This window comes from Neofelis nebulosa, chromosome 7 (genome assembly GCF_028018385.1).
Source record: "Neofelis nebulosa isolate mNeoNeb1 chromosome 7, mNeoNeb1.pri, whole genome shotgun sequence".
Classification (NCBI taxonomy): Eukaryota; Metazoa; Chordata; class Mammalia; order Carnivora; family Felidae; genus Neofelis; species Neofelis nebulosa.
The window spans coordinates 98,515,706-98,540,042 of record NC_080788.1 but is presented as its reverse complement, the minus strand read 5'-3'; the positions used below and the strand labels follow the sequence as shown (position 1 = coordinate 98,540,042).

The 24,337-nt window shown below is 38.9% G+C and overlaps 1 protein-coding gene and 1 long non-coding RNA gene across 5 annotated transcripts in view; one reads left to right on the top strand and one right to left on the bottom strand.

Moving 5' to 3' along the window:
- The window catches only part of POLE2 (DNA polymerase epsilon 2, accessory subunit), a 31,749-nt gene that overhangs the window by 630 nt on the left and 6,782 nt on the right, over window positions 1-24,337 (top strand). For 3 of the 4 annotated variants that reach the window (XM_058738966.1, XM_058738968.1, XM_058738965.1), the window contains exons 2-16: window positions 3,036-3,136; window positions 4,042-4,117; window positions 7,208-7,285; window positions 7,415-7,508; window positions 11,461-11,535; window positions 14,409-14,492; window positions 15,101-15,157; window positions 15,580-15,628; window positions 16,258-16,330; window positions 19,041-19,213; window positions 20,073-20,162; window positions 20,338-20,392; window positions 21,175-21,234; window positions 21,322-21,399; window positions 23,211-23,319. In XM_058738966.1, coding sequence (XP_058594949.1) covers window positions 3,036-3,136; window positions 4,042-4,117; window positions 7,208-7,285; window positions 7,415-7,508; window positions 11,461-11,535; window positions 14,409-14,492; window positions 15,101-15,157; window positions 15,580-15,628; window positions 16,258-16,330; window positions 19,041-19,213; window positions 20,073-20,162; window positions 20,338-20,392; window positions 21,175-21,234; window positions 21,322-21,399; window positions 23,211-23,319 — 1,252 coding nt within the window. The remainder of the gene's footprint in view (window positions 1-3,035; window positions 3,137-4,041; window positions 4,118-7,207; window positions 7,286-7,414; window positions 7,509-11,460; window positions 11,536-14,408; window positions 14,493-15,100; window positions 15,158-15,579; window positions 15,629-16,257; window positions 16,331-19,040; window positions 19,214-20,072; window positions 20,163-20,337; window positions 20,393-21,174; window positions 21,235-21,321; window positions 21,400-23,210; window positions 23,320-24,337) is intronic. The other variant, XM_058738967.1, reaches the window with a different exon arrangement.
- Window positions 310-23,960, bottom strand: LOC131517171 (uncharacterized). The gene is made up of 3 exons (XR_009264438.1): window positions 23,615-23,960; window positions 14,011-14,164; window positions 310-1,414 (listed from the first exon to the last, which is right to left on the bottom strand). It is a non-coding gene; the product is annotated as an uncharacterized LOC131517171 (long non-coding RNA).

The window sequence follows — 24,337 nt, the reverse complement described above, 5'->3', positions numbered from 1 at the left end:
CTCCTGAGTGACAATTCCTAGAGAGTTAAGAAGTGGCTAAATTTGAAGCATGTTACTAGATCTTTTCCTAGGTCTTCCTCCTCCAACCCCCTTGAACATTTCCTTTGGAACTTCTCCGATAGTCAGGTTTCCTGGCAATAATCATGTTTTCTAGTCCCTACAGAATGCACTCTTGTTAAGATTTTCCTCACTAAATCTGTTTGTTGTTGTTGTTGTTTTTTAGAATACAATGTTTTTTACAGACATATTTAAATACCTGCTGGATAGAATGTACTTTTTTTGTACCAGGCTTTGATCACTCTTGCTGTATGTGGAAAGTTTTTGGTTTTGGAATAATGAGTTTTATGAAACTTAAAAAAAATTTTTTTAATGTTTATTCATTTTTGAGAGAGACAGAGGAAGAGCAGGGGAGGGGCAGAGAGAGAAGGGGACAGAGGATCCGAAGAAGGCTCCACGCCGGTATCAGAGAGCCCAGCGTGGGGCTTGAACTCACAAACCGTGGTGAGATCATGACCTGAGAGCGAAGTCCAACGCTTAACCTACTGAACCACCCAGGCGCCCCTTATGAGACTTTTTCTTAAATTAATTAATTTTTTTTAAGTGGGCTCTATATCCAACATGGAGGAGCTTCAACTCAAGACCCAAGGATAAGAGTCACATGTGATACCGACTGAGCCACCCAGACACCCCGACTTTTATGAGACTTTAACTTTGCTTTTGGATTAGTGGTGAACAAGGGCAAGGGTGGAGAGAAAATAATGAATTTTGTTCAGTTCGTCTCTGACATTTTGAAAATATGAGCAATTGATCAATAAACTGTTCTCTTTTCCCTTAGAATTTGACCCCTTAGAATTTATTCCCTTAGAATATTAAGCTGTCATTCATTAATGAATTTAGTCGGAAATACACTGAAATGCTATCTATACAGGATCTGGGCCAGATCTGTATAGCTTTACAGGCTTTAGTCTATCATAAGATCACTGTGCTGGAGCAAGGAGTACAAGAGAGAGTAAGACACTGTGGAAATTGGGGGATAGATAGTGTATTAGTTATTTATTGCTGTGTGACAAATTACCGCAAAACTTAGAGGTTTAAAACAGCACACACTTACTAACTCACGTTTTCTGTGGGTCAGGAATCCAGGTAGGCGTAGCTGGGTCCTCAGCTTCAGGGCCTCTCAATCTCTCATCTCAAAGGTCATTTGGGCGAGATTTGCTTCCAAGCTCATTCAGTGGTTGGCAAGATTCAGTTCCTCCAGAACTATTAGACTTGGGGCCTCAGTCCTTGCTGCCTGTTGGCCAAAGGCTACCCTCAGTTCTTTGCCATGTGGTCCTCTCCAGTATAGCAGCTTAATCAAAGCCAGCAAGAGAGAGTTTTGTGACATCTTGTTGCTTTAAAATTTTTTCTTTTAAAACTGCAATACAGTAAAACGTTCCATTACTTTTACCATATTCTGTTGTTAGAAGCAAGTTACGAGGTCCAGCCCATACTCAAGGGGAAGGGTTGCACATGGATGTGAATACCAGGAGGCCTGGATTATTAGGGGTTGTCTTAGAAGTCTTTCTACCATGGATATTACATAATTCAGTTATTTAATTTCAACTTTAAAAAGATCCCAGGAAAGTAGTGCTCTGATAATGTACAACAAGGTAACTACTCTAGAGTTAAAGAAGTCCATCATTAAGGAAGTGGTTTGAGCTGACTGTTCAAGATGACTTCACTAGATGAAGAAAAGAGTGGGGAGAAATGACCATATAAAGTCTCTGAGGCAGGAGAGCACTGAAGTTGCCTAACAAGATTTGGCAGGGGCCAGGTCCTCTATAGGTCTATAGGCTTTGAGCTATCCTAAGAGCTGTCCCAATTCACCCAAAATGTGTGTGACTTTAGGGACTTAGTCATTAAATATCTAATGGATCACCTTCAAATTTGTTTGGCATTCTGCCAAAGGATGGCATGGTTCCAGTTTTCAAGGACCAATTTATCTATGATAAATTGGAGAGGTAATACCCACACATGAAACAATCAATAAGCAACCCAAGATAAAAACAATTAGTGGGGTGACTATAACAATAACATTGATGTGAAGTGTGAAGTTGTGTGCTACAAACACAGAATGGCATGCAATTAGCTAATTGTTTAGACAGTGTTCATTCTGAGCCCTCTTGGCATTTAAATCAGGGATTCATGCAGAATTTTTTTTTTCTTTTTAAAGGTCAGCTTTATTGAGTTCTTTTGGAGTCATGGGGGGGATTCATGTGATTTCAATATGAACATTGCTTCTATGACTAGTCATATATCATAATTTTTTCTAGTCTAATTTTTAAATTTTAAAATGGAAAACAATGATGAAATTACTAGAATTTAAGCAAATGCATTATCAAGTTAATAAATATATGCTTAAGTGTCTGCTGTGTTCAGGACATTGAAGCAAATGAAGTCTTCCTTAAATCTAAGGAGATAAAAAAAAATGTAAGGTGATAAATAGTACAAGGCTAATGTGATGTATCAGATCTGAGATGTATAGGAATTTTAACAATTCAGAAGGAAGGGGAGATTGCAGCAGAGAGAGCTGGCCTAGGAAGCCGCCTTTTTTTTTTTTTTTTTTAAGTTTATTTATTTTTGAGAGAGAGAGTAAGAGAGCAGGGGAGGAACAGAAAGAGAGGGAGAGAGAGAATCCCAAGCAGGCTCCGCGCTGTCAGCACAGAGCCTGATCTGGGGGTCAGTTTCACAAACTGTGAGATCATGACCTGAGCCAGAATCAAGAGCTGGACCCTTAACCAACTGAGCCACTCAGGCACCCCATGCCTAGGAAGCATTCTTAAAAGAAGGATGTGATTTGGGGCTTTAAGAATGGTTTTGTTGGCAGGGGATAGAAGGAAGAATTTGTTCAGAAAGGGCAGGAGAGATGAGCACCGCTTGCAGAGAGGAGTGAGTAGATCTTAATTTCAGTGCTAGATTGATAAGTGCCAGTTTTTGGCATCAAACTTGTAGCCTCAATTACCAATGACAGGCCTCATCTTTTCTTTCCTTCTCAGTGAAGCTGTTAAGTACCTCACAGAAGCTCTTACACCTATCAGTGAAATAGAACTTGAAGATGCGCTGGAAAAGATCATTGATGCAGTTGAAAAGCAACCCTGTAAGTAACATTTTCCGATAGCTCTTAAATCATTTCTAGAGTTCTATGTCCTCAGTTAGATTTATGGATTTAAGTGGAAGCTGAAGATTCCCTATTAAAATTTTCCTGCATTATGAGACACATGCATGGTAGGTAGCACTTCTTCCCAAGGGGTAACCTCTAGTTCTGTTGGAACTCAGGACATTTCCCCTCCCAGGCTGTTAAAATTCTTCCCACTCATGGAGCTGTGTCACTGCCAGCTTTCCAGCACTTGACTCCTGATTTTGATCTAGTCCTCATGGTCACTTTTGTCTCTCTGTGTGCTTTCTACTTTGTCTTACTTAGATTCAGTACTCCTAAAAGTTTGGGGGAAACAAAGAGTTGAAGCTGAAGTCGGACGCTTAACCAACTGAGCCACCCAGGCACCCATTCCCCCTTTTAACATATGAGCATATAAATAACAATCTATCCATAAGGACATCTAATCTAATGAAATAATGCTTGTAAAGTCCTGAGCATAGTGTCACGCTTTTACTAAGGGCGTAATAAGTGGTTGCTGTTATAATTGTTACTATCATGCCTATGGAAACATAGCAGTTGTGATAGAAAGTTATACTAATGGAACCTTCTTAATCCTAGGAGTTTACAGAAGTGTTTGCATAACTGAATTTGTTATTAAACAGTATTTAGAAAAGTAAGGCATTTGACTTGTATTATGATACCACAAGCGTCTTTGGGTGTAGAAGATTAAGGTTTTTGAGATACGGCTTTTGTTATTATTCTGACCTAATCCTTTGTCATAAGAACTAGGTAATGAGAATCTCAGGGTTGGTGTTTGCAGATTATTTTTAAGAAAAAAAGCTACCTGTGGAAATAAGTAATTTTTTTGTCTGTTTCTAAAATTTGACTTTAAATTCTCTTTTCAGTGTCATCAAACATGATTGAACGATCTGTAGTGGAAGCAGCAGTCCAGGAATGCAGTCAGTCTGTAGATGAAACTATGTATGTGGATAAAATGAACTCTTCCCCCCTGCCGGAGATGCTATGAATCTTAATTTAAATTATTTTCTTGGGGAAATAATTAGTGGTCAGCATTTGTACAGTGGTTATTTCTTCATATTTCTTTTTAACTGATAGTTTGCATTATAAACCTCATTAAATGACTCATCTTTACTATTTTTTCCCTAAGATTTGAGATTAGAGTCTTGTTTATGCCATTACCAACTATTGCCACTACCCATCTGATCTGACTTTATATTCTGCATGCTACTACTGGATTGAATTGAATAGTTAGACATATACTTTGCTTTTGCTCTTAGGAAAGTGCTGCATCCAGAAGAGTTCAGCGACTTATGTTGGGTCACATGGTGAATAGCAAAGAGGGGGGAACCTTAGTTTTTTTATTCTTGCCACTAAGTCATGCTATTAGAGCTGATAAATTCATATGGCAATAATTTTTCTGGGTTTTATTTCCAAGCGTCCATCTTTCCTTTCCTCTTTTGATGTTTACTGAGAGAGAAGGAGAGAGGGAGTGGGGGAGGGGAAGAGAGATGGGGACAGAGTTCCCGAAGCGGGCTCTGTGCTGACAGTAGAGAGTCCGATGAGGGGCTCGAACTCACGAACTTCAAGATCACAACCAGAGCCAAAGTTGGTCGCTTAACTGACTGAACCACAAACGAGCCCGTGCCCTCCCTTTCCTCTTTTGAATATGACTTCTTTCTAGATTCACAGGGTTTAACTGGGAGGAAAACAACTGGGGAAATGAACAGAGTAATAACTTTAACAGTTTTTTCCTCTTTGGGGCAATGGAGATCATTGAAAGGAGTCGTTACCATAGTAGAGCTCCTAAGAACAAAGAAACTGAAGAATTTTAATTTTAACTTTGCAAACTCATTATTTAAGATACTAGGGTACAGCCATCAACAGAAATCCAAAATGACTGTATGGAAGTGTAAGGATTATAATCATAAAATAAGCATTGAGTTAACTGTTGTTTCTGTCTAGCCCTTTATATGCCACAGTTAGCCAATGTGGAGGTCCAGTGGGACTAAAAGGTAAACAGTCTTTGCAATTTCAGTTGTCAGAAAGTTACTAATTATCACAGAAGAGAGGCTTTCGTTTTTATAGATGAAGAGGTGGCGTGACAAGTCCAGTAACCTGTCAAGATTGATCTGCTAGAAAATAGCAGCACTGTACCTGGAATCTAGGTTTTCTTCACGTCCACCTGTTCTAGGCTGCTCTACGCTAGGTACTACCACCAATGCAGCAAGAACGTTTTTGACCATATTCAATCTGGTAGATTAACATAAAATTTTAGGGAAGGTTTTTTTAGGTTGGACTGTTTCTACAATAGTGCCGTCAGTTTTTCTTAAAACCTCTTTCAAATGTGGTTATGTTATTAACACTGAAAGGAAGTTATTTTGTTGAATTTCCTTCTCTAACACTGGTCAACAATATGCCAGTATTTGGGGGGGGGGGTGTCTTTTTCTATGTTATACCTGGTTCCTGGGACACTTTTGCATAACACTGCATAATTTTGGATTAGAAAATTGTTGGAAATGATATTCTTTAATATTATAGCTCATAAAAGTAGTACCCATGGGGAGAGACTTCTTTTAAGACATAACTATTTTATACGTACATGTTCTTTTTCAACAGATGACATTCTTAATTAGAAGTTAACTTGATTAGGGGCGCCTGGGTGGCTCAGTCGGTTAAGCATCCGACTTCAGCTCAGGTCACGATCTCACGGTCCGTGAGTTCGAGCCCCTCGTCAGGCTCTGGGCTGATGGCTCGGAGCCTGGAGCCTGCTTCCGATTCTGTGTCTCCCTCTCTCTCTGCCCCTCCCCCATTCATGCTCTGTCTCTCTCTGTCCCAAAAATAAATAAACGTTAAAAAAAAAAAAATTAAAAAAAAAAGAAGTTAACTTGATTAGCCATTTACAACAACGTGGATGGAACTGGAGGGTATTGTGCTAAGTGAAATTAGTCAAAGAAAGACGAATATATGACTTCATTTATATGTGAGATTTAAGACATAAAATAGATGAACATGAGGGAAGGGAAGCAAAAATAATGTAAAAACAGGGAGGGGGACAAAACATAAGAGACGCTTAAATATAGAGAACAAACTGAGGGTTGCTGGAGGGGCTGTGGGGGGGGTGGGCTAAATGGGTAAGGGGCACTAAGGAAGACACTTGTTGGGATGAGCACTGGGTGTTATACATAGGGGATGAATCACTGGATTCTATTCCTGAAATCATTATTTTACCATATGCTAACTAACTTGGATGTAAATTAAAAAATAAATAAAGATGTTTTGAAAAAGAACGAAAGCAAAAGAAAGAGATTTGGAAATCAAAGAAAACTAAAAAAAAAGAGAAAGAAAAAGAAGTTAACTTGATTAGGGGCGCCTGGATAGCTCAGTTGGTTCAGCATTCTGACTCTAGATTTTGGCTCAGGTCATGGTCCTGGGGTCGTGGAATTGAGCCCGAGTGGGGCTCTGCACTAAGCTTGGAGCCTGCTTAAGATTCATATTCTCTTTTTCTCTCTCTCTCACTCACTGTCCCCCTCTCCCCCACTCTGCCTCTGTATCCCTCCCCCACTTGTGTGTGCTTTTGTGCTCTCTCTCAAAATTAAAAAAAAAGTTAACTTGATTTTTTTTTCTTGAGAGTATTGGCAATGCTTTCTTGTCTCTGAAAGGAAAATTTTACCCCCATATTATGACACTATAAGAAATTGTGGGGGTGCCTGGGTGTCTCAGTTGGTTGAGCATCCAGCTCTTGGTGCCGGCTCAGGTCATGATCTCATAGTTCGTGGGATCGAGCCCCATGCCGGGCTCTGCACGGACACTGTGGAGCCTGCTTGGGATTCTCTCTCTCCCTCTCTCTCTGCTCCTCCCCCACTCTCTCACTCGCTCTCTCTCTCAAACTTAATAAATAAACTTAAAAAAAAAAAAAAGAAATTGTGTATATGACCTGTGGAAAGTATATTTAATTTATATGCCATAAGATTGTAATACAAGTTTTTGTGCTCATCTAGAATTCGTATGTGTTAGTAAATCAGATCTGTGTTTTTGTGGGATGTTTTTCAGGGAACATATTTTCAATATCATAGGAGCATTTGATATTCCACGCTTTGTGTACAGTTCAGAAAGAAAAAAATTTCTTCCGTAAGTATATTGATTTTAAGGTAATTTCAGATGGACATTTCTTTCAGAAGGCATACAGCCCATGATTCATTTTTGGCCTACCTTTGTGTACTATGATAGTTATAAATAAGCATTCCTTTTTTTTTCTAGTCTATTAATGACCAACCACCCTGCACCAAATTTATTTGGGACAGCAAGAGATAAAGCAGAGCTGTTTCGTGAACGATATACTATTTTGCACCAGGTAAGCTGAGGGTAGAAAATGAGACTGTTTAAGATTAGGTAACACTCAGAGTTAATTTAAAGGATGTATTTTGTGGTCCAAAGCTTGTTCAATAGACTGTTATTGGCCTGTGTTTGAGACCAGATGGAGGATACAATTAACAATTAACAACTGTGATGATAAAAATAGCTAACATTTATTACTGGTTTTTAACATGCTGAGCACTGTGTCCAGTATGTTACAGACATTACTTACCTCATTTAATCATTACAACATCAGTGTAGGTATAAAAGCTATTATCCTCATTTTACAGATGAGGAAACTGATACCTAGATAAATTTAGGAAATTTACCAAAGATCACATATAGTAAGTACAGACAGGATTTGAACCCTGTTCGTCTGACTCTGGAGTCCGGCCTTTACCTACTACACTATGCTAGCTTTGTGCAGTTTACAGTCTATGAAGTTAAAGACATTTGCACAAACAAGATATAAAGTAGAGTTTTATGTGCTGTAAAAGAGATATAAACAGAATGTATTCATTGGGAAAATCAGGGCCTTGGTTGCTTTGATCTTGTGAAATGGGGAAAAGGTAGTGGTAACAGTGTGAACAAAGACACAGCAAAGGGAAAGAGTGGACTCTGCAGGAAATGATAAGCAGTGGGTCCATTTTTGTGTGTAGAGGAAGGCTCGTGAAGAAGAGTAGCATGGGATTGGTTTGGAAAGGCAAGCGGGAGCCAGGTGGTCAGAGCGCTGTGGATGCCACTCTTGGAGTTTGGGACTCTGTTTTCTTGGTACAAGGAGCCTTGGAATACCAGAGAGACTCCATCACAGCTGGGTTTTTTGAGCCCTTCTCTACCAGCAGATTTAGGGATGGGTTAAGAATGTGAGAGAAGGGGCGCCTGGCTGGCTCAGTCGGTTAAGCATCCGACTTCAGCTCGGGTCATGATCTCACAGTTCGTGAGTTTGAGCCGTGTGTCAGGCTCTGTGCTGACAGCTCAGAACCTGGAGCCTGCTTCACATCCTGTGTTTCCTTCTCTCTCTCTGCCCCTCCCTTGCTCATGCTCTGTTTCTCTCTCTCAAAAAGAAATAAACATGGGGCGCCTGGGTGGCGCAGTCGGTTAGGCATCCGACTTCAGCCAGGTCACGATCTCGCGGTCTGTGAGTTTGAGCCCCGCGTCAGGCTCTGGGCTGATGGCTCGGAGCCTGGAGCCTGTTTCCGATTCTGTGTCTCCCTCTCTCTCTGCCCCTCCCCCGTTCATGCTCTGTCTCTCTCTGTCCCAAAAATAAATAAAAAACGTTGAAAAAAAATTAAAAAAAAAAAAAAGAAATAAACATTAAAAATAAAACAACAACAAAGAATGGAAGAGAAGCCTTAGAGGAGTCTGTTATTAGTCCTGCCATAAATGATAGCTGGGGGGAAGGAAGTGGCAACGGTTGTAGACAGGGGACCACACTGGAGCAGTGGAAGCCATCATTCATGGTGACAGAGTGGATGTGAAGGGGAAGGCAGAGAGTAAAGACTCAGAGATGATTAAGGTTTTGAGTCAGAGAGTAGGACAGTAGAATAACATGGTAACAAATAAGAAAAAGGGAATGTTTGGGGAAGATGATTCAGATGACACAGGTACTGTCTTAAACATTTTTGAATTAAGGTTGTCAGTGGGAAATCAGGTGAAAAGTACATATAGAGCTAAAGAAAGAGATGTGGGAAGACAGATTTAGGGGGCATCTGCCCAGAGGAGTGGATGGAACTGCAGGGATGGGTGAGACCCTATGGGGTGGTGGGGAGAGAAGGGAAGAAAGGAGAATGTGGGGGCCAGGCCAGGGTGGTGGTATACAGGAGAAGGTTTTAAGGACAGGATGGTCAGCGCGAGTAAGCTCTGAAAAAGGATGAAGAAAGTGAACCCTGAGGATGCCTGTCCTCTCCTTCCATCACCTACGTAATGTGGCCGGATCAGTCTTCCTTGATGTGTAGCTCTGATATTGTCATGATTTTGCAGTCTTTCAAGGAGGTTTACTGCCTATTGAATTAAATACAAACTATATATACTTAGTGTTTGAGATCTTCAATCGCACCTTTTTGGCCAAAACCTCTACTTTTCCTCTAATCGTACTATACTAGAGCCAAAAATGAAACATAATTATTGTTCATTTCTTCTCCTTCTTCTGTAACTTTGCTTTTATTCTTCACTCTCTGGGCTGCTCTTCCCTTCCCACTTTTCTCTGCTATTGAAACCCTCCTAACCTTCTCAAATTCCTCCTCTTTTCTGAAACTCTTCTTGATGAGTCGGCTGCAATCTCCTTCTGCCTTAAAGCACTATGTCAGTCTGTCTTGTGCATCATTTACTGGAGTTGGCCCTTCCTTGCCTTCGGGGTGCTTATCCCCATTATGAGATGTTCCTTGTGTATTTCCTCTGCCACAGTTGCTTGGCACAATGCTGTTCACAGAGAAGATGCCCAAGTAAATACCACATTTCTTTTTTCTTTCTTTTTAAAAATTAGATTTTAAAGCCTATCATATTGTTTTGGGTGTGTCACGTAACACTTCTGAGCCTCATTTTTTCTTACCTGTGAAATGAAAGTTCGTCCATTCACATTTTTATCACAATTATCTTCCTATAAGCAAATCTGATGTTATTTTTATCCTATTTCAATATCTTTGTTTTCTATTATCTACCAGATAAATTTCCTGACGTAGCATGTAAAGTCAGTATCGTCAGGGCTCTTTTATTGGAGGTTACAGAAACTCAAACTGACTAAAACAGAAAGAGGCATTTATTGACTTGTGGTGAGGTCTGGAGGTCCACCAGTTTCAAGCATGGCTGGATCCAGGATATCCCACGTTTTGAGGCATCTACCTGTCTCCATCTCTTGGCAATTTTATAAAAATTGATTTTACTTTCAAACAGGTTCTCCCTACGAGATGACAGAGGCCCCTAGTAGCCTCAGCTGCACTTGGAGAAAGTTCCTCTCTTCTGGTAGTTCTAGCAAAGGTCTCTTAGTGGCTCTTAGCTTGAGCCTGGACCATTCACTGGCCAAGAGGTGGGGTACTTATTCACTAGGCCTATTTATAGAAGGGGGAAGAGACACCAGCCTTGCCTAAACCACATGGACCACAGTGGGGCAGGGGATATGGTTCCCCAAATAGAGGCTCCAGCTAATCTCTTGCCCTGTCTGACATTCTGCTTTGTGTACCTCAGATTCCAACTATACTACACTTTGCGTCACTTCCCAAACACTCCTTTACTCTTGTAAGTCTTTCTTGTGACACGTCCGTCCTCTGCCTGAAATGTCTTGTCTCAGCCTCATATGGTTTCTTACTAGCAAAGTCTTATTTATCACTTAGGATCTCGTTAAATGCCCCCTTTTGCCTGGGGTCCTTTGTAGTATGGTGGCCCTCTACTTTTCTTCCTCACAAACCCCTGTGCTTTGAGGGTGACCCTTGGTTTGTTGTCTTCATACGTACTTCATACTGACACTCAGTCCAGAGTGTGCTGCTGGCAGCTATACGATAGAGCTTTTTCTTTAAAAAAATTCTTTGGGGGCGCCTGGGTGGCGCAGTCGGTTAAGCGTCCGACTTCAGCCAGGTCACGATCTCGCGGTCCGGGAGTTCGAGCCCCGCGTCAGGCTCTGGGCTGATGGCTCGGAGCCTGGAGCCTGTTTCCGATTCTGTGTCTCCCTCTCTCTCTGCCCCTCCCCCGTTCATGCTCTGTCTCTCTCTGTCCCAAAAATAAATTTAAAAATGTTGAAAAAAAAATTAAAAAAAAAAAAATTCTTTGAAATAATTTTTTTATTTTCCAAATTACCCTTCTAGGTATTTGTATATTAAAACATGTGGGCTTTCAAATTTATTGAGAATAGGCAATATTAACATTCATTTAAGGACAAGATTTTGTCAGAGTACTATTTTAATGAATTTTAGCTTAAAATGTCTGATTCAGTAATTCATGTGAATCTGTCTTTTTTATAGAGGACACACAGACATGAATTATTCACTCCTCCAGTGATAGGTTCTCATCCTGATGAAACCGGAAGCAAATTCCAGGTTAGTTATTTAGGAGGCATAAGTGTATAAGTTAAATATTTATTGCTTAATTCTTACTTATTGAAATTTAAATGAGAATGGACCGCTGGTAACTGTTTAGCTAGCTAATTGACCTGTGCATTCTCACTGTTGAGAAAGACCATTGTCTGTGTCCTGGGCCCTGCAAATCGCTAATAGAAGCTACCACTTCCTTCTTTGGGACAGGCCCTGAGACACCTGGCTGGCTTGGTCGGTTAAGTGTTCAACTCTTGATCTCAGCTCAGGTCTTGATCTCAGGGTCATGAGTTCAGGCCCTGCACTGGGCTCTGCACTGGGTATGAAGCTTACTTAAAAAAAAAAAAACAACAACAACAACAACAACAAAAAACAGCAGGGAGGGAAGGCCCTGAGACTACGGTAACCCCCAGACCATCACTGGCCACCAACACAGATCCCTGGTCCTTCTGGTCCATTTGCTGGATACGACACTGGCTTTCTGACCAACTCTCAACGTTACCCTTCCTGCTCTCACTCAAACTCCAAAATCCTGGTCCTTGTCCAGCCCACACACTTACTCATCTAAAATGTACTTTGTCCTTTGGAGTAAAAAGTTTACTTAAGGCACTAAGGAAATAACATTTATAGGATAAATGAGACAGCACAGACAGGCCACAGGGTGGCTGGGGCCTGAGGAAGAGGTGGGAGGGAGAATGTTTTCTGTCACATGGGCTCCTTCCACTTTTGTACTCCTATGCCCTTTGTTTACTTGTTCCAGCCACACACCTAGTCACTGTCAGCCCGGCTGTGGCTTTATTCCTCTCTTAGCACACAGAGTCCTGCCGGGAGACAGTCCTTTGCTACTTCTAGGCCCTGCCAGTTCTCTGAGGTTCCGTATAGGTTCTGAAGAGGCCCAGCCTCTTTCAAGGTTCATTACATTCTCTGCCATGACAGATCAGAAGTCATGATGCGTAGTCTGATATTAAAATATAACACTACACAATGCACAAATTAAGGTTCGATGGTAGCAACATAGGAGAAAACATTTATAGTGTTTGACAATTTCTGCTTTTAACTTTTACGAGAGAAAAAATTGTATTCACTTTTGGAAATTGACATTACTTATATTTCCCTACCAAAGACCATCTATGTGTTTTCTTATATATATTAGGTTTCCTGTGGCAACTCAGTTGCCCACAGCCCAGAAGCATTATTTCTCCTCTCCTTTTTACCAAACTAACTTTAAGACTTAGCTAAATTATTTGGGAGACCTGGGTGGCTCAGTTGGTTAAGTGTCTGACTTTGGCTCACGTCATGATCTCACAGTTTGTGAGTTTGAGCCCTGCATCGGGCTCTGTCCTGATAGCTTACAGCCTGGAGCCTGCTTCAGATTCTGTGTCCCCCTCTCTCTCTGCCCCTCCCTCACTCACACTCTGTCTCTCTCTCTCTCAAAAATAAATAGACATTAAAAAAAAATGTTATGGGTTAATGTGATTATATCTGACTTTATTTTTCCTTCTCTATATTTTTAAAATTTTTGAGTAGTAAACAGGCAGTATTTGTAATAAAAAAAATTTTACAGACAAAAAGAAGCTTCACTTGGTAATTCCTATAAGAATGAAACATTATATACCCTTTCATTCAGCAATTCTGTTTCTGGAATTTGTAGAAGTATGTGCAACAGTTATACCCATGCACTAGGCCAAGAGAGGTGCAAGAAACATTAACCACTGTTTTTACCAACAGAAAACTGAGCACCTTATGTGTCCTTTAATAGGAACTTGGTAACATAAATTTTTGTATATCTATACATATCTATATCCATTAAAAAGAATGAAGTATATCTATGCATAGTTAAATAAAACAATTTCTAAGAGATATTAAATTTAAAAAGTTAAGTTGTGTAATATGAGTAATAATATGGTTTAATCTTTGCAAATAAAACAAAAACTGTATGTGTTTATAAATGGTATATGTATTAATATATATGTAAGATTGTGTATAGAAAAGCATCAGAAAGGATTTTTTAAAATGGTGCCCCAATTGTTACTACCTTTAACTTAAAGATAAAAATATAATGGTCAGATTGAGGATGTAAATAAATAATAATGACAACCTTTTGAAATGCTAGTATAACTTTTTAAATAGCCTACTAATTTGCAAGATGTATTGACCAAATAAATAAAATTTATATTCTTTTCTATATTTTAAAGGTAAATGTACTTATCATCATTCAGAATACAGTAGTCCCTCTTTATCCAAGGATGATATGTTCCAAGACCCCCAGTGGATGCTTCAAAGCACAGATAGTACCAAAACCTGTATATACTATGTTTTTTCCTCTACGTACATACCTGTGATAAAGCTTAATTTATAAATTAGGCACAGTGAGAGATTAACAACAATAATAACAAAATAAAACAATTATAACAATATACTATAATAAAAGTTATGTGAATGTGGTCTCTCTGTCAAAATATCTTACTGTACTATACTCACCTTTCTTATGATGATGTGAGATGATAAAATGGCTACATGATGAGATGGGAGGTGAATGATGTAAACATGACATAGCTTTAGACTACTATTGACCTTCTGGTGATTCATCAGAAGGAAGACCATCTGCTTCCAGACCATGGTTGACAGAGGGTAACTGAAATTATGAAAAGCAAAACTGGATAAGGCGGAACCTCCTGTAATATGAGATGAGCTAAGAGCCTGAGTGGGTATTTTAGCTTTTTATAGGGTAAATTATATCTGAGTTTTATCTGATTTTCTACTCTAAAGTAGGTGAAAATACTGAAATGTGCACTAAAAATTCACTTATTTATAAAAAGAGTAGTTTCTTCAAAGGACAAATTTTCAACCTTTAAGAATTTATTTTGTCTCATTTTAAGCTTAAAACAGTAGAAACCCTATTGGGCAGTACAACCAAAATTGGAGATGTGATTGTTCTTGGAATGATAACCCAGTTAAAAGAGGTAAGTTAAACTTAATAAGCATCAAACTGTTTCCAGCCTTTGGACTGATGAAATGTCAGTTCCGTATAGCATTTCTGCAGAGGGTACAGGGATGTATTCTTCATTGAAGACTCCTGCCTCAGTTACCAAGTAGCCTTTACATCTGCATTTGGTTTCCTGAGTAGACATCAGGGAGTGTCTTTGACAGGCCGCCAGTTTGCATAGCCTGAAATTAGTCCTCAGTGACCTCTGCTGGAACTGAGAGTACTGAGTTTCTAACAAGCAAGGCTGCAGACCACATCCTGCTCCCTCAGAGAAGGACACTGTTGGCTCTCTTAGGTGGAGGCACCTGGTGAGGCCCATACGGCCACCACCGAGCATCCCTCTTGCCGTCTCTTGATCTGCAGAGGTCATTCTCCATGTCCCTCTTAGGAGTCTCAGTCTCCATCAAGTGATTAATCTGAGGCTACCAGACTAGCAAATGGAAACACGTGGGCCAGGAATTGCTAGTTTTGAGAAATCCACTGTACTCTACTGTATTCTGTTGTCAAAGTTGTCAGTATTTTAATTATTTTGTCAGAGTATCCATTTTTACATAAATGTGGACATATTTCTTTTAACTTTTTTAGGGAAAATTTTTTCTGGAAGATCCTACGGGAACCGTACAACTGGATATTAGTAAAGCTATATCCTTTATATATTTTTTAAAATTATGTTATATGAGTTGGGGATATTGATTACACATCATTCTTAAGTTAACCTATTTGGTTTCCTATTGTAACTTACGTATGATGATGATGTAGGAATCGAGACATAATTCTAGCCAGAGACAAAAGAAACTGTAATTCTCCCTTATTTGGAGAATCCAAACAAGTCAGTGAGGAAGTTTATACCATGCTAAGAATGATCTATACTGACATTATTACTAAGCTACATCTTAGAATGGGGAAATTTAAACCTAAAATTTTTTAAGCTATGATCTACTCACAGTTTCAAATGTGAGGTCTTTGAATTTATTAGTCAGAAGTCCTTTGAGCCCAGAATTTATGTTGACTTTATCACCACCTCAAGCATAGAAATAGAATTATTTTCCTCAACTGCTGTATACCAGTTCCATAGTGGTTTATACACAGAGTCATGCTTTGTCTTAGCAGAAGGTAAGTCAGTATACCTTTTGCTGTCCTCCTCATTGTTCTACAGCGAAACCATTTCTACATTGGTTAAAATGTATTAACATGATATCATTTGGGAGAACATTGTTTATAAGAGCATACTTTTGACAACATTAAAAAACTCAGACTGGTGATGCGCCTGGGGTTTCTTTTTGGGGTGATAAAAATATTCTGAAATTAGTGGTGATGGTTATACAACTTGCGAATATACTAAAAACCACTGAATTGTATACCTTAAAGGGTGAAGTGTAAGGATATGTGAATGATGTCTTAATAAAATTGAAAAAAAACCCAAACAAACCAGATTTTACTTAGGGTCATAAAGTGAGACATTTCCTAATCTTTGTACCTCATGTCTCCGTACTCTAACATGTATTGTGAAATTAAAAAGTGAAAAGTTTTACTTCTGAGTCTGTTTCTATTTCATGACTTTTTAAAAATATAGAGCTGAGACTACCTTTGGATCTGTAGCCAGGTGGGACTGGCAACCTCTGTAGTTAGTTGACAGAAGATGAGACAGCAACTCAGCATTACTGCTTTGTCTTCCATAACTTTCTTCCTTCAGACAAGAAGAATTGGACAAATGAAAGTGACTTGTTACTTATCTTTTTCAGGCTGGTTTGAAGATCAGGTGTTTCATGTCAATGCCTTCGGATTTCCACCCACTGAACCCTCTAGTACTACTAGGTATAAAATGTTTGGCTGAAGCCCTACAGGAATTTCATAATACTGGCAGTAGTGGTTTTAAGAGTGTGTATCATTTGTCGGTTACTCAGGCTTTGTGTCAGAATGCAAAGAGTAATAGGAAGAGTTGGAAGACTGGATTATATGTGCATCTGAAAATTAGCACGTTGATTCCTGGTTAGCTGTATTCGTATCTCCCTACCTTGGCTTTTATGGGCACGTGTTCCAGTCTTCCTGTCTCGCTTATCTATGGGGTTGATTAGAAGTTCAACTGAAGTAAGAGATAGGAAGACACTTAGAAGAGTATAATTTTCATGTTAATATAAAGCCTTATTTTTCTACTAATGATTAAAAGTTACAAGAGGCAGGGGCACCTGGGTGGTTCAGTCAACTAAGTGGCTGACTTCAGCTCAGATTATGATCTCGCAGTCGTGGGTTCGAGCCCCATGTTGGGTTCTGCTGACAGCTCAGAGCCTGGAGCCTGCTTCAGATTCTGTGTCTCCCTCTCTCTCTGCCCCTCCCCCGCTCATACTCTGTGTCTCTGTCTCTCTCAAAAATAAATAAACATAAAAAAAAAAAGGTTACAAGAGGCAGATGAAAAAGCTCTTTAATGTAAGCAAAAGCATCATAATGTTAGAGCCATTCCAAAAGGACCTTCTCTGAGAAGAGAGAGTTCCCTGTCACTCAGGGTTTTTTGTTTTTGTTTTTTTTAATTTTTTTTAATGTTTATTTATTTTTGAAGGAGAGCGGGACAGAGTGTGAGCAGGGGAGCAGCAGAGAGAGAGGGAGACACAGAATCCAAAGTGGGCTCCAGGCTCTTAGCTGTCAGTACAGAACCTGATACGGGGCTCAAACTCACGAGCTGTGAGATCATGGCCTGAGCTGAAGTCGGATGCTTAACTGACTTGAGCCACCCAGGCACCCCTGTCACTCAGGTTTTTGAGCAGAGGCTAAACGATGGTGTAAAAGTTGTAACTGGTGGCCTGTGGGTTGAATGTAGTCTGAAGAGCTTTCTTTTTTTTTTTTTTCCCCTTTGAGGTATTCCCCTTTGAGGTATCTTTTGTTTCCGTTGTTTAAAAATTAAGAGATTTCTCATAAAAGTCTAGATTTCTGAGTCGTCTTGAACAACCAGATCTGGCAACATGGTCCCTGAATTCTCCCCCAGCTATCACTCTACTGCAGTGATGGCATTTTGGGCAGGACATGTCAGTGCACCCTAGCTCATACCTAGGAGGCCTCAGCTGGTTGCTGCTTCCTTATTCAGTATTCCCTTCCTGTGAAGCCTATGAACATTTGAGTTTGCCACCTTTGGGGGAATTAAAGTTGCCTCCTAATCTTGAGATTCTGTCTGTGGTGAAAGTGATTTCAAGAAGTGTAAGAATTAAGATTCTAGTCCTAGTATACCTGTACAAAATCAAGGTATACAGGCCACGTTTGCTGGCTGGAAGTTACTGTCAGGGCAACTTCTCTTCCTGTTGAGGTAACCTAGGGGAAAGTGCCGTTCATGCAAATGAGGACACAAGCCCTTATCAAACCAACTCACTTTTAAGTGAATGCGTTTAGTGCCAGTTTGTGGCTTTTTACAACATGGTAGGTTTTCTTTGGGATATATTTAGAGCAAAATTTCTGTCGCTTTTGACATTTTATTTCCATACAGGCTTCAAAATTACTACTTTGGAATGAGAGGTATAATCAAGGAAGCTGACTGTGAGCAGTAACCCTTCGGTTTCAGCCTCATACAGAGCTTGCCAGGCAGTGGAGACGATAGGGGGCAGTGCAGAGTAGTGCACGAAGCTCTGGCCCTGGCTCTCAGACAGGGTCTGAAACTGAGCACTTGCATCTGTTAACTGGGACGGGCCACAGGCAAATCACTTAACCCTCCTGAACCTTGTTTTTTTCTCTTTTGTAAAATAAAGAAAATAAAATCTCCTAAAATGAGGTTTTTTAAGGATTTAAGATTGTAATCTGAGATATGTTTATATATGTACATAATTTACTTAGGAACCACATCATCCATCCATCCATCCATCCATCCATCCATCCATCCAAGGAGAGAGTTTCTTTTTATGTGTGACTATGCATGTTTATATCCTTTTTTTTTTGACATTAATAATGGACACATACATTGCTTTGTAACATCCAAATTTTTATAATTCTGCCATGTATGTTAATCTCTGTAGACCTCCTTAATCCCTTAGAACAAATTTCTAAACATGGAATTGTTCGGCTAAATGGTTAGTACTTATTTTGAGCACTTTTATTAGATATTGTTCAAATCAAATGTGCATTCCTCCTACTTCAAATTACATAGGAAGTTTAATGTTTGCTTTAGTCGGTTTTAAAAGACACAGAAACAGCCTATTAAGTATTTATTCACTGCTTCTGTTTTTCTTATTTTAGGGCATTTAAATAAACTTATTTGCTTTTTAAGTGCTACAAATAGTACACTTTCATGGCACTGTTTACACTGATGGGAAAATAACCTCATTAGGTAGAAAGAAACTAAATTTGTAAAATTATTAGAAAAACATCTCCAACATGGGGCTGGCTCAGTCAGTAGAGCATGTGACTCTTGATCTCGAGGTTGTGGGTTTGAGCTCCATGCTGGGTGTAGAGATTACTTAAAAATAAAATCTTTAAGAAAAAGGAAGAAAGAAAAACATCTCCAACAGAATATAGGATAGAAGCTAATAATTATGTCATAATTACCTAGGGCATACTATGGAAATATTAATTTTTTTGGAGGGCCTTCTAATACATCTGTGAAGACTTCTGCAAAACTAAAACAACTAGAAGAAGAGAATAAAGATGCAATGTTTGTGTTTATATCTGACGTTTGGTTAGACCAAGGAGAAGTGTTGGGAAAACTTCACACCATGTTTTCTGGTGGGTGCCATTCTTTTCTACCCTTTTAAACTCGAACGAGGGTTCATGTCTTAAAACTAAATTGTTAAAAATGTATCTTTTTGAGTAGTCTATTTTCCTGTAAATGTTGATTCAGCAGTGAGATATTCTAAATGAGCCCATCTTAAAAAACTTAAATTTTTACATTTGAAAAATAATTGTGCATGCGTATGTGTGTTCACGAGAGCTAAGAATTAGTCCTAAGTATAGCATAAGAATGGATAAGAGCTTGGGTTTGGAGTCTGACAGAACTGGGTTTATTAATTTATTTTTTAATGTTTATTTATTTATTTATTTTGAGGATTGGGGGTAGAGAATCCCAAGCAGGCTCCACGCTGTCAGTGCAGAGCCCAAGTCAGGGCTCTATCTCATGAACCTGGAGATCATAATCTGAGCTGAAACCAAGAATCATATGTTCAACTGATTGAGCCACTCAGAACTGGGTTTAAATTGCAGCCTGATACCTTGGGCAGGTTACTTAATCTCTCTCTCAGTTTATAGGGATGTTGTCAGAATCAAGCTATTACAGGGCCTGGCATATAGTAAGTGTTCAATAAATGGGCAGTATTGTTACTATTGTTTAAAAATACTGGTTATTAAAATAAGGTATTATTAAACTAGTAAGTTTTTGTTATTAAAAATTCATGGTTAGGGGCTCCTGGCTGGCTCAGTCAGTGGAGCATGTGACTCTTGATCTCAGGGTTTTGAGTTCAAGTCCCATGTTGGGCCCAAAGTTTACTTAGGAAACAAAACAAACAAAAGAAAAACCTCATGGTTAAAGGGTTTTTAATCTGATTTCTAGACTAGAAAAGTGATATTCATTTTATTCTCTTATTTTTAGGTTATTCACCAGCACCTCCAACCTGCTTTATTCTGTGTGGTAATTTTTCATCTGCACCATATGGAAAAAATCAAGTTCAAGCTTTGAAAGGTATTGAAGGTCTATTGAATAAATGTTTCTACATTTAGATAAATGAAATTGATAAGAAATGATCTATAATATTTTAATTTCATTTAAAAGATGTAGAGTTGTAGCTAAGCAAATATAATTTGACTTTTATGTGCATTAAATGCAAATTAAATTTAATGTCCCTTTAAAATTTTAGATTCCTTAAAAACTTTGGCAGACATAATATGTGAATATCCAAATATCCACCAAAGGTAATGATTTCTATTGCTATATTTTTAAAAGTTTTTTAAAAAACAAACAAAAAGTGAATTCTAAATTTTATATCCATGATTATTAAGAAATGAATGGAACAAAAGTTTGAGAAAATTAGTATGCTAAGAAAAAATTATCCTCACATCATGATAATGTATGTTATACTATACTAGAGATTTATAGTGAAAAATATTGAAAAGAGTGATACTTTCAACTATATTTTTAATTTCTTGGTGACAGTACTTTGTCTAGAGCTGTATTCTTCAATATGATGGTCACTAGCCACATGTGTCTCTTTAAATTTAAATTATTTAGAGGTTCCTTGGTGGCTCAGTCAGTTAAGTGTCCAGACTCTTGATTTCGGCTCAGGTCATGATCTCACCACTGCGAGATTGAGCCCTGCGGCTCTGCACTGAGGTGGAGCCTGCTTAAGTTTCTCTTCCCCTCTACCCCTCCCCCACTTTCTCTCTAGCACTCTCTCTGTCTCTCAAAAAAAATTAAAGTTAAATGATTTAAAGTTAAATATAATTAAAAATTCACTCACACTAGCCACAGTTCAAGCACTCAATAACTGGACAGTGCACATAGAGACATTTCCATCACTGCAGAAAGGTCTGCTGGACAGTGGTAGTCTGGAGACTTAGTTCATTTATTAAAATGCATAAAATTTAAAAAATATTAAAAATTATTATTTAATTCAAGGCAGTAACTCGTCTTTAGACTACTGGATAGTGTTGCAATAATTTTTTTTTTTAATGAATTATATTGAATTTTGCTACAGTAGTCGATTTGTGTTTGTTCCTGGTCCAGAGGATCCTGGATTTGGTTCCATCTTACCAAGGTAAGTTGTGTTTAGATTTTTCTAACAGTTAAAAATATTTTGTCAAATTTAAAAATATATCCTACACCACATAAATTGTTTCTATAGGCCACCACTTGCTGAAAGCATCACTGATGAATTCAGACAAAGAGTACCATTTTCAATTTTTACTACCAATCCTTGCAGGTAAATATTACCATTTTGTGTTATGCTTTTTTTCGTTTCATTTCAAAACTAACTTGCCTCTTAAACTTTGTCTCCGAACTTTGACTATTATGAGGTAAATATAAAGAGAAAATTTCTCTTTATTTTAGGTTTCTCAAAACTTTAGAAATATTTTATCCCTGGGCACCTGGGTGGCTCAGTCAGTTGAGCTTCTGACTTTGGCTTAGGTCATGATCTCACAGTTTGTGGGTTCGAGCCCCACATCGGGCTCTCTGCTGTCAGGGACGGGCCTGCTCGGGATTCTCTCTCCTTTTCTCTCTCTGCCCCTCCCTGACTCATGCTTTCTCTCTCAAAATAAATAAATAAACTTAAAAAAATAAAATTAAAAATATTTTATCACTATTGAATTCACTGATAATGAATTTAGAAGCTGAAAAACAGATGGAGATTTAAAAATCGATATTCTCATTACACATCCTTTAAGAAAAGCTACAATGGAAGAGTGAAACAGATTATGTGTTACTGCACATTCCACTTACTATAGTCAGAGGTTACAGTCCTTGGTTCTCTCTTTTCTGCCTGCATTCACTCCTTTGGTGACCTTAGCTACTCCCAAAGCTCTCAGTGCCATCTGTGTATTGACAACTCCCACATTTACATCTTCAGCTCAAACCTTTCTCCCAGACTCCAGACTTATGCATCCAGATGCCTGCTCATCATCCCCCATGTATGTCTAGTAGACAGCCTCACACTGAGCTTCTCATCTACTTCCCACCTGTCAGCTCCCAACCTGTTCTATACTCTTCCTCATCAGAGTTCATGGCACCTTAGTCCTGCCAGTCACTCAAGCCAAAACTTTTTGGGTTTCTCTCACATGTAGTGTTTCAGGAAGTCCTTCAAAAATGTGAAGGAAGACCAAAATATATGCAGAATCTGGCCACCTGTCACCGCCTCTGTGACCCTCTACCATCTGCTCTAGCCTGGATTACTTTAATAGCCTCCTCGTTGGTCTCGAGCGTCTACCCCTGCCCCTCAGTAGTCTGTTCTTAACGCTGTGTTAGAGTGATCCTCTGACACATAAGCATGTCACCTCCGCCTTACTGATCCTGAAATTTGGGCGCTCCTCGTGCCATTCAGTAACAGCCCATATCCTTGCAGTGGTAGTCAGGGCCCAGCATGATCTGGCCTCCTATTCCTGCTCCTCTCTTCCTCATTTATTCCAGTCACCACAGCCTCCTCTCTGTTCCTCAGACATGCCAGCCATGCTCTGTCTCGGGGCCTCTGCTGTAGCTGCTCCCTCTGCCTGTCCTGTGTTCCTCCTTTGCCTGCAGTGTTCTTCCTCTGCATATCTGCTTGCCTCTCTCACCTCCTTCACGTCTGTGCTCAAATCAGACTCCATTATCAGCCCTACCTATTTTCATCATCCTGTTTAATCCTCCAGCCATCTAGCCCTTCTTACCTCACAAATGATCCCTGATAGCCTGTTTTTCTTTTTCCCATACACTTAGTCACCTCCTAACATCCCATATAATTATCATGTTTATTGATATTTTTTCTGACTGCCCTCCCTCCATTAGAATATAAACTGCATCAGGGCTGGGATCTTTTTGTTTTGTTCACTCATCCCTACGATAGTGCTGGACACATACGGAGAGCTCAGTAAATTACTGTCGAATGAATGGAAGGATAGAGTCCAGCTGAATTTTTGCTGTGGTAAACGATGGGTAGTGGGAATAGCTTTGTATCATAAAACATTTTGCCTTTTAAACTATCTCCTTTTTTTTTTTTTTTTTTGCTGAGGAAGTCAAATTCAACTACTGCTTTCATTTCAGAATTCAGTACTGTACACAAGAAATTATTGTCTTCCGTGAGGACTTAGTGAATAAAATGTGCAGAAACTGTGTCCGCTTCCCTAGTAGCAATTTGGATATTCCTAATCATGTAAGTTAAGAGTCTTCTTTATTAAGCTATCATAAGTGTTGCATTATATAAAATACTGTTAAGTCACTTAATAATTTGACCTTTTATGTTTATGGTTCAAACTACTTTTGCCAGTAAGTTAATTTTTGTTACTAAGTCAGTGTTTCTCAACTTTCTCACTGAAGTATCCCCTAATGGGCAGAGGGAAGCCTAGAATGAACCAGAAATTTCTTTGAGTCTTCCTGTTTTGCCTTAAAACCATAAATCTTACGTTGTACTTCAAAATATATATCTATTTATTTTAAAAAGTATTTACCTCGGGGCACCTGGGTGTCTCAGTTGGTTAAGCGTCCAACTTCGGCTCAGCCCGTGATCTCACGGTTCATGAGTTCAAGCCCCACGTCGGGCTCTGTGCTGACAGCTTAGAGCCTGGAGCCTGTGTCTCCTCTCTCTGACCCTGCACCACTCCTTCTCTGTCTCTTAAAAATAAAATAAACATTAAAAAAAATATTTTTTTTAATGTTTACCTCATCACGTTCATTATTTTATATGATCTGTCCACATTGGGAGGGTATGTAATGTTTATCTTGTAGCTTCAGGGTTCCCTGAAGTGGTACATGGATCCCCATGTACCATTTTGGGAAATGTGGAGGTACATCTTACAGAGCATTTTTAGTATTTATTTTATAATATTTAAAGTTTATGTAGGCTACGTATCTATTCTTGGCATTACTCAAGCTGTGGAATTATTTTTGGATGAACATAATTAATAACTGAGTTTATTATACAGTTAAAAGTACAACTGTTCCAGTGTGACTACTTTGGGGGAGTAGCTTTTATGATAAGTGGTGTTAAATGAAAACTTACAGATTTTTTCCTAAAATACAGGATAGCTTATTTCATTTCCTATCAGTGTTTCTCAAAGTTCTGTGATTTAAACTTCTCCTAATGGTTTCTCAAATTTTCTAAGTCCTTCTGGTAATTGATATTTAATGTAAAGTTATTTGTTAGCAATTTTAACTTTTACAAATGAGCTGAA